The sequence below is a fragment of the Oreochromis aureus genome, linkage group 19, assembly GCF_013358895.1.
Source record: "Oreochromis aureus strain Israel breed Guangdong linkage group 19, ZZ_aureus, whole genome shotgun sequence".
Lineage (NCBI taxonomy): Eukaryota > Metazoa > Chordata > Actinopteri > Cichliformes > Cichlidae > Oreochromis > Oreochromis aureus.
Window position 1 is genome coordinate 1,249,418 of NC_052960.1, and position 9,958 is coordinate 1,259,375.

The 9,958-nt window shown below is 42.2% G+C and overlaps 2 protein-coding genes across 6 annotated transcripts in view; one reads left to right on the forward strand and one right to left on the reverse strand.

Annotated features, from left to right (window-relative positions):
- Window positions 1-3,182, reverse strand: part of ccdc88c (coiled-coil domain containing 88C) — a 53,405-nt gene extending 50,223 nt beyond the window's left edge. For 2 of the 4 annotated variants that reach the window (XR_005609308.1, XM_039603036.1), the window contains exon 1: window positions 3,051-3,182. Coding sequence is in view for 3 of the 4 variants with exons in the window: in XM_039603036.1 (XP_039458970.1) it covers window positions 3,051-3,152 (102 nt within the window). In the remaining variant the exon portion in view is untranslated. The remainder of the gene's footprint in view (window positions 1-3,050) is intronic. The other 2 variants (XM_039603034.1, XM_039603033.1) reach the window with 1 other exon arrangement.
- A 762-nt stretch (window positions 3,183-3,944) lies between these two features.
- Window positions 3,945-8,256, forward strand: LOC120434770 (uncharacterized protein DDB_G0271670-like). 2 transcript variants are annotated; one of them, XM_039603120.1, is made up of 5 exons: window positions 3,945-3,990; window positions 4,412-4,511; window positions 4,589-4,650; window positions 4,753-4,862; window positions 7,121-8,256. In XM_039603120.1, the coding sequence occupies exons 4-5, from the start codon at window positions 4,753-4,755 to the stop codon at window positions 8,142-8,144; spliced, it is 1,134 nt and encodes a 377-aa protein (XP_039459054.1). In that variant the 5' UTR covers window positions 3,945-3,990; window positions 4,412-4,511; window positions 4,589-4,650; the 3' UTR covers window positions 8,145-8,256. The 2 variants fall into 2 exon arrangements, with proteins under 2 accessions (XP_039459054.1, XP_039459055.1); XM_039603121.1 differs by lacking the exon at window positions 3,945-3,990 and having other exon boundaries at window positions 4,376-4,511.
- The last annotated feature ends 1,702 nt before the right edge of the window (window positions 8,257-9,958 follow it).

A 9,958-nucleotide genomic window follows, 5' to 3' on the forward strand; every position in this document is an offset into this window, starting at 1 on the left:
GCAGCAGCCTAAGCAGAGAAGCCCAGACCTCCCTCTCCCCAGCCACCTCCTTCAGCTTATCCGGGGGAACACCAAGGCGTTCCCAGGCCAGCCGAAAGATATAATCTCTCCAGCGTGTCCTGGGTCTGCCCCGGGGCCTCCCCCCGGTGGGACATGCCCGGAACACCTCACCCAGGAGGCGCCCAGGAGGCATCCTTGTCAGATGCCCGAACCACCTCAACTGGCTCCTTTCGATGTTGTTTTCATATTTTAATTTATATTTAATTGTGTTGTGGTTTGCAGTGTTTTGTGTTGTTTCACTTTAAATTTGTTTAAAAGGAAAAAGCTGAAAATTTAAATAGTTAAAAGTTGAAATGTGAATAGTTGGTTTTTGTATTATATGATTCATTTTATGTGGAGTGTAATAAAAGTATATTTACGGTGGCCCCTAGAGACAAAGCACGTGCAAACTCCAAAACACATTTCTAGCATTAACTGAATTTCCAAACAGAGCTCCCTACATCACTTAAATTAGACAATTGAAAGCATATGTGTATTGTTTGTGTATTTATACACAAGCACTCATATATATTCAAATAATTTAAAAAAAAAAAAGTTCATTTACTTGTTACTACCTGAGAAAAAGGATCCTGTGAAGATGCCCAAGGGTTTCTTCAGGGGAGGTCCCTGTTAACTTGCATAAGGTGTTGGGGATAGAGGGGAGACCCTAGAAAGCTATGGTACGGGGGTCAGGAGTGCTGTGATCTTGGACGAGCACGGGGGGGATTGTCTAAGGCTTGGGGTTAGGTGGGAGACGCTGTGAGCTTCTGCTCGGGGCTTTGGGATCATGAGAGTTTGTGACTTTGATTTTGAATTTCCTAGTTCGGATTAAACAAATGCAAATCAAATGTAATAAAGTTTTCCATTGGGGCATTCAGCCTCTAGCTCTCACCATACTCACTGTTACAAAAGCACAAGTTGAACTAAGGACTTCACTGTGGTTTAACACATTTTCACACAAACACACAGGTGGACCAGCACGGGCCCATAAACAGACGGCATTTTTGTGGCCATCAAAACTAAACTTTTATTGGCTAAAAAGTTTAGAAAAACTTGGGTAAAAATTCTGTTCTTCTTTTGCATGATCATATATTTTTTGGAATTATTGAAAATTAACGAGTTATGAAATATCATAACTTTATCAATATCACAATTTTATTAATATCATACTTTTGTGACTGCTGTTTTATTACTTCCTTTATTACTTCCTAGGTCATAAATCGTTTTGTCACTTATGTCACTCGGTTTGACATACGGGGTATAATATGGAGCCTCTGCAGGGGTCAGGCGGTGATGGGCTCCTCCGTCTCATACAAACTCATTTGTGTGGCGTCGTATTTGATACAGAACAGCTGATTGTTCTGTAAATCATTTTCAATGGTTATAAAAAAAATCCTTGGTTGCATTTTTAGGTCAATAGTTGCAAAAAAAATTGTTGTTTGCCAAACTTGTGTTACACAACGAGTGTTTAACTTTGTCATCATGCAGCAGAAGTGTGAAGCTTATCTCAGCTGAACAGTGAGGAAGCTCTTTTTGCAAATATTTTTATTAAAAAAAGAAAACAACAGAACTTGCACTTACTGAAATACAATTAACCTTTCTTCATTTTCCTAAGTAAATATACTTCTGTATGAAAGAAACAACTAAACAAACACACACTCTGAAACAAAGAGCTATGATATCCGTTTGTGTAGAGTCAAGTGTAAGTGAGCCATCAGGGATCCTGAACACAGCAATCAGAGGACAGGGATGAAGAGTTAAGCCAAGAACAGCTGATATAACAGGAACATGCCCAGTCCAGAAAGCTTCCAGCTCAGGACAGAGAAAACCTGTGGCTAAGGTGACAAGGAGAGCCGTGGCATTTATCACATTTATTTTCCACTTCTGGATACAACTCAGGAAGTCTAGACTTAGAGAAATGCACCCTGTGTAAGACCTTAAATTGAATAAGTCCAAGACGAGCGCAGGAGGTGGAAGACCGTACCCTCGCTGTAGCCTGTTCCCAAGACTCCTCATGTATTTGAATTCCTAGTTCTCCTTCCCATGTACACTTAAGCTTAACATTAGAGTGGTTACTAAAACACAGGATAGTATCATAGAGTTTTGAAATGGTTCCTCTGTGATGAGGAATAAATGATAGCGTAGTTTCCCACTGCTGTTCTGGAGGTAAAGACGGGAAATTTGGGAAACACTTGGCAACAAAATTTCAAATTTGAAAATAGCGAAACAAATGGGTAATAGGGAGATCGTAACGAGAAGACAAATTGGGAAAACTATTGAAAACACCATCCACATATAAATGTTTGAACTGTTTTATACTCTTGTCACACCACACTGAGAACGTCGAGTCCAAGAGTGAAGGGGAAACAAATGGTTGTCACTTAGAGGACCAGAGGAGGATGGCCAGTGAAACAAAAAAATGTTTCAGCAAAACTGAAATAAAAATAAAACTTTTGGTAAAATGTTCATTTTAACAACATTAATCTTACCAATTAAAGAAAGGGGGAGATTACCCCATCTTTGAATATCAGGTGTAATCCTTGATATAAGTGGAGTCAAATTAGCTGATTTAAGGCCAGAGAGAACGTGACTCGTTCTCTAAGTATTTAAACCCCGATGGACTGAGACGAAAGGGTAGATCGGACTGTTGAAGTTGACATGCTGCTGTATTAACGGGAAAACACTCACTTTTCCCCAAAATTAATTTATAACCTGAAAACGAGCGAAGTTCCCCAGAATACCTAAAACAGCAGGGATGGAGCGTGCAGGCTCAGCCATATATAACAAATCATCCTTTTTACCAGCACAGTCTCTCCCCCAACCCCAGCACAGCCCTGGGTTTAAATACCTTCTACGAAACAAAAGGCATTACACCTGTTTTACACCTTTGGTCTTCCCCAAAGGAAGACTTCACAGTCCCTCGTCACCTCTTACAGCGGTCGATCCCCTTGCTCCACCCCCCGTCCTCAAAGACGAACGAAAGACTTCAAAACCTGTGGATTGTTCCTCACCTGGTGCCAGGCTTCCTGTGTGAATGTCCCCATTTCCTCACCAGACCCCACCATGTGTCTGAGGCTACGTCCACAATAATGCGTCTTGGTTTGAAAACACATCGTTTTCTCTCCGTTATGGCCTCCCGTCCACACTGAGACGGCGTTTTTCCCGAAGGAAAAATGCAGCGTTTTGAAAACGCAGACTTTCGAAAACGATGACGCGTGTTGGTCATATGATCAGTTTTCAGTTTTCAGTCATGTGACCACTTAAACCAAGAATTCGGTGCCTTGTCTTGCCATTTCGCCGCCACGTTTCAGAGAGCTGAAATGTAAATAAACGGCAGAGGGAAATGACGCAGGTCGAGTCTTCTTGCGTTTCACGCCTGCATGGAACAGCAACATCAGCGTTTTCGGCAGTTTTAGTGCAACTCTTTGAAAACGAGTGTGGACGAAAACGCCGTTTTCACATCTATCCGGGCTCGTGTGGACGTAGCCTAACAGTGTGACTAACGTGTGAAACAGACAACCAGAGACCAAAAAGCAGCACTAATAAAACAATGTCACCAATACAAAAAGGAAAGAAGCTCCAATGCACATTACATAGTTTGAAATCTACACTTTCAACACAAGTTAAATGGAGGGTGGCTGCATCTCGTTCCTAGGTCGTCTAAAACTGGTCATGTGATTTGGACATGTCAGCGCGTCCGTTGACCCCAGAGGGTTAAAGTTGGAGTAAACTTTATCCAGTAGGCTAACCCTTTTTGGATTTTGGAGAACACTACTTTTAAGTTCACATGATTGTTAAAGAGCTTTTAGTGGTCAGTTACACAAAAGTGTTACACAACTACTGTTTGACTTCTGTCACAAATATCTCTCTGCTGATTGCTTAACCTCCACGTTAAGCAATCAGGGTCAATGTTAGAGCAGATCAAACTCTGAATGTAAGCTAAGGATGCTCGTGAGTATCAATCCATAGGTAAAGCAGCCATGACAGATCATGAAGCATGTTAATCGTGTAAGTCTCCACAAAGAGCCGTGAACATCAGCACAGAAGTACAGGTCACATGATCACAGCCTGTAGACAAATTAAATTCCAGCTGTTGTGATCAGTGTATATAGCTCTGGATGCTAAAGCTAACTCAGCCCTTAGTGCCATTAGCACCCAGCAGAACACATAATAGTGAGAACATTCAATCTATAACGCGGTTCTGAGCGTTACATCTGAAGCGTCAACGTCTCATTTTGGCTGAAGCTTGTAAAAAGCTGTCACGCTCACAGAGTTCATCATATTTGCTGACTGTGACCACAGGTGGAGTCTGTCAGAGATGGTGAGGGTGTGATGATGCTCTTCTTCTCGTTTCTGTCTTCCTCATTTTTAGGCTGCTGTGCCCCTCTGCTCATATAAAAACCTCCTGAACGACTGCAGATGGAACCACTCCTTACAGCTAACTGAAGATCACAGACCTTCCACCTGAGCAGGTACGTGAAGCACTTGGTTCACAGTTTAGTCCCAGTTCAGTTTCCTGCCTTTCACTGGTTTCTTTCTTCTGTTGCAGTTTTAGGACAAACAAAGCAGTGAAGGTGGAAACTTTTGAGATTTTTAAAAGACTTTTTAAAGGTAAGATATTTTTAAAAGAGTTTTGACTTAACAGTTTACTGTTATGGTTAACTGTTTACTGCATTAAAACTCATCATAAACGTGTTGTTTGAAACGATGCAGATGAAGGTGCTGCCCTGCTTCATGCTGGCTGTGCTACTGTCAGCTGGAACCATTCAGGCTGCTGTTGATGTGAACTGGTTAACTGGTATTATAAAAGCCATAAGGACAGAGTAAGTGAACTTTATTATGTCATTCATCAGTAATCTTCCTGTTTTGTCTTTTTATTGCTTATTTGTGAGGAACTGTGCATAAAACCACTGACCTCAGATGAGATTTCTTCTGGGGCACAACATTAAATAAGCTGGATATCAGCTGATGAGGCTTTTTCAGGGGCTCACACTGATATCAGTGATTATTAGTAATAAAGAACAACGAAAACTAATATTATAAAAAACAGAAGAAAACAAAACTTTGAGTGATTTAAGTATTTTATATTAAAATCATCTTTCCAAAGGAAACTGTCGCTCATTTCTAATCTTAGAGCTGTCGCAGTCTGGAGTCACACGTGTGTTTGTACATTTTTATTATTGTGTTTTTTAATACACTAAACTGTTGCTATTATTCTACTTTTTGTGCTCGCGTGCTTCCACGTTCATCTTCATGTTTTTGTTCGATAAATAAGAACTGCAGATGAAAATCTGTCTGTGACTAAATCGAGCACTTCTACACATCAGTCTCAGAGCAGATTATGAAATAGTTACGACCTCTGACCTATGATTGGCATTTCTGCACACTGCGGTTTAACAGTCCACTCTTATATGTACTGATTCATGTAGATGAATGAAAAACGTCCACATGTGCAGGTTGGAGGGTGGTGGAGCACATGAGAAACAGCAGCTGAAGCCATGCATGCTACAGTCTTCACACATTGTTCTTATCTTGAAATGCAGTCATTTCAATGTATTAATTAAAAATTTTACTTTCATCAAAACCTGCTGGGCGAGGTTTAGTAAAAAGCTCATAGTGCCGTGGTGCTGGGGTGCTGGGTCGGTGACCCAGCGTTTTGTGTTTATCATTATGGTTATTATTATTATTATTATCTGATGTGAGTGTTTGATTTCTTCATGGTTGTCTGTATTAGTGTGTAGGTTTCACTTTCAGGGTTTCCAGTTCTTAGGTTTTTGTCCTGTGTCCTCCCCCCCAGTGCTCTGTTCTGTGCTTGTGAATTTCCTGTTTTACTTTGAAGGTCTGTCTCTCGTGTCTAAGGCTACGTTCACACTTAATGCTCAATTCTGATTTTTTGATCAAATCCAATTTTTTTTGTCTGCTTGTTCACACTACAAATAAAATATGACAGCAAACGCGCTCTAGTGTGAACGCTCAAAGCGGCCCGCATGCGCAAAAGAAGACGTCACACACAGCGCGCTCTGTTTAGACCCAGACCAAACAGTATTGTTTGACTGATGGTCCTTAATATAAAGACTTCGGACTTTACGTTTCCCAATTTTGCTCTAAGTCATAAAGTTATTTTGTTATTTACATTTGGCCTAATAATGATCCTTATTGCTGTTTTAGAGAGCAGCGGTGCTTCAAAGGATAGCTGCAGATTTCTGTCAGAATCTGCAGATTATACAGTACAAATAAAATGTTCACGTTTCTCCAACATTGTCTTCCCAACAGTTTCACTGACATCTACACGGGATGGCCAGGAAGCGTTCGCGATGTCTTCTCGGGCGCTGATAATTGGCGTCTGTCTTGTGTCAGTGACGTAAAAGACAGATTTAATGCGACATGACCGTTCAAACAGCAGTCGCTTTCTAAAACATCAGATACGTATCGGATTCAGTGCCACATACGAAAGTGACCCAGATCGGATTTGTGCTGTTCACACTGTCAGACCATGATCTGATGATTTGATGCGCTTTCGCCTGCAGTATGAACGTAGTCTAATCAGACTCAGCTGTGTCTTCCTCCTGTGTGCCATTTCCTCGTTACCTTGTGTGTGTATTTATACTGTGCGCTTGCCTGTGTTCATTGTTGGTTTGTCTGTGTTACCTGGTGTGTCGCTGCTCTACATTCTCCGTGCTGTCTCTCTGCATTTTATGATTTCAGGTTGTTACTAGTTTTTCCCAGTTTAGGTTATGTTTTAATTCTGTCCTCGCCATCCTCACTTTTGTTGTTTTTCACCTCCTGTAATAAAAGCTCACTCGCATCACAGCCAGTGCCTGCATTTTGGGTCCTTATTCACAAACACCACACGGCTTGCCCCACAAACCGTGACATGTGGTTTGGGTTGCCTCTTCCTTTTAAGCTCTGCTTTCTCAGTTTTAGCAGTGCTTTACCTACCTCAGCACAACACAAATATACTTCCTACTGAAATACATTCCTTCCAGAGTTTTGCTTACTGACACAACAAAGGACAAAATTGAATTGGAACACAGATGCAGTGTGAAATGACCTGAGACCTTTGTTTCTTTATCCATAACAGGTACAAACTAAGAGGTCAGTTCTGTCTGGCTGCAACCATCCCAGGTCAACAGGACCCAAACACCCTTATCAGTAATGTCCTTCATAAAGACCGCTTTGATGAGCGCATGGAGGACTCAGTTAAAGGGGGTGAGGTATATGTTGGCAGCAGGGTGGTTTTAGCTGTTCCCATAGGACCTGTACATGCAGAACGCGCAGTTCTGCCAAGCTTGGGCAAACTAAAGAAACAGGGAGAGAACGACTTCCTCCTCATCTATTCTTATCTCTCGCCATGTAGCAGCTGTACAGACCATAACCAAGGATTCAACATCCTTAAAATGATTGAAAATCAGGTCAGACCAAGACGGAGTGATAAGGCCTTTGTGTTTACAAAAGTTTTCAGCCATCCTAAAGATGGTTCCATTGTAACCAGAGATGTTTTAGTAAAGTCACTGACTGAGCTTTCTAATTCGATGGGTGGTCTCCAGTACATATTTCGCTGTGATGGACCGAGCAATTCTGAGTTAGAGTGTCACAGCTGCTCTGTAAATCACAGAGTTTCAGAGTTTTGCATTGATAACAACGCTGAGAGAGAGCGCAGCATCAGCAGAGAAAGAAGCAGGAGCTCCAGTGGAAGCAGAGGTGGAGGGCGTAGGAGCAGCAGCAGCAGCAGCAGGGAAAGAAGCAGGAGCTCCAGTGGAAGCAGAGGTGGAGGGCGTAGGAGCAGCAGCAGCAGCAGCAGGGAAAGAAGCAGGAGCTTCAGTGGAAGCAGAGGTGGAGGGCGTAGGAGCAGCAGCAGCAGCAGGGAAAGAAGCAGGAGCTCCAGTGGAAGCAGAGGTGGAGGGCGTAGGAGCAGCAGCAGCAGCAGGGAAAGAAGCAGGAGCTTCAGTGGAAGCAGAGGTGGAGGGCGTAGCAGGAAGAGAGAGATGTACAGGAGTCAGAGTGAGAGCAGCATCAGCAGCGGAAACAGTAGAGAAGCTGGAAAACATGAAGGTGGAGGCAGGAGCAGCAGGAAGAGAAGCAAGTACAGGAGCAGCAGAGGTTAGAGGAGTTCAAACAAAGCAACATGGTCCCTGAAGACAAACTTTCTTTAAATTTCTTTTCAAACATGATTTAAATTCTGTTCAAACTAAAATGATAAATAAATGTTTTTTTCTGAAAAAGCTTCAAACCTGCTCCATGTGTCTGTCTCTGTTACACAGAACATTTCTGATTAAACTCAGTTTACTCATGTCAGTCCCACAGCTGCCTCATCCACCATCACAGCCTGAAACTTCACAAACACAGAACAATAAAATATCCTCAACTGTGCAGATGAAATGTGGATTATTAACCCTCTGGGGTCGACGCGCCGACACGTCCAAATCACATGACCAATTTTAGACGACATAGTGACGAGATGCAAACTAGCAGTTGGATTAACAACTTCATTTTAAAAATCCTGCTGCTATTCAAATTAGCCACACCGTGGGATGTAAGGAGCTCTCTGATTGGCTGGTCAGACACAGGCTGTCTGCCAGCCTGGATTTTTCTAGCTCATAGCTTCGCCCCTGCTACGGCCGTGTGTTGCTTGTACAAAGGCCGTTCAGCGTCGCGATTTACACTCGGCTCGACACGGATATGTGACGAATGAAGGGATCCTGCAGCGAAACGGAGAGCCAACCTCTGACTGAGTGCCTGTTTACGCAGTCTGACCACCTGTTGAAGGTAACGTGCTAACGTGGCTAACGCTAGCATCACCGCACGTAGCCCCGTTATTTTAAGGTCATTTTAGCTTATGAAAGTTTTACGTCGCAGCTGTACGAGCTCGCTACGTGTTTTGTAAGCTGCTGTGCTCTTCACAAATAAAGCTGGAAGCAGCTCAGACTGTTAGAACCAGCACTGAGGCCTGTTACATTTATACAGTGTTAGAGCAATGGCTGCAACCTACAGCCTTTAAACTAGCGATTACAATGCTGACAGTAAACTCGTCAGTCCAGATGTTACCACATTATTTTGTGATACTTGGAGTTAAAACAGCTGAGACAGGCTGATTAAAATAACAGCTGTCAGTTCTCTCATTCAACATATAAAGACTGGAGATCACACTACTGATTTCAGTTCATTTAATATGTGAGTGCACAGATTCATTCTCAACTGGACATAAATGATGATCAAAGCTTGTATATATGATGAATTCATCAAATCCCAGCCTCTAACACAGTGCGCTGAATCTTAGCTTTCAATGTCCAGTATATTCTAATCAGTGCAATTTAAGCATTCACTGAACCTACAGTATCTACACCTGTGTGGTAAATGTGTGGTAAAGATACAGATAATGAAATTTAATTATTAATACAATATACATCATGAAAAACGAAAGCTGAAATTGATTCAGTTTAGTACTTTTCTCTGTATGTTCTGTGATTATAAAGGCCTTAAATTCTGTGATATATACTGTAAATGATTTTCACAGAGGTCTTAAAGTACTTAAATCACTGCTGATAGTCTGGTTGTTTATATTTTCACGTTTTTGTGTCTGTAGGGCTGTTTGATGACGATTTGGACTCCTCTGGGAGATGAGGACACACCCACATCTGTTCCATACTGCAGCCATGGATGGTGTTACAGCTCTGAGTCAGCTTTGGGCCATCAGACGCACACACTGGAAAACCAGCACCTTCATGCAGAATAGACGGCCTCAGTGATGATGGACTCTGCATCCTCTACTTTACCTCCTAATCTTTCTCTAGTTCTGGAAATAATGGATTTGTTTTTAGAAAGAATGGAGCTGTTATTCCACATCAAACGTTTATGTGCAATACAATTATGTTTACAGGACCAGGCCATACAAGGATCAGCATCCAGTGACGTCGATCCC

Excerpts from the sequence above, each read along its gene's own strand:
- LOC120434770 (XM_039603120.1), top strand. The coding sequence starts at position 4,753 with ATGAAGGTGCTGCCCTGCTTCATGCTGGCTGTGCTACTGTCAGCTGGA. Across the intron at positions 4,863-7,120 it reads ATAAAAGCCATAAGGACAGA|GTACAAACTAAGAGGTCAGT; the intron begins GTAAGTGAACTT and ends TATCCATAACAG.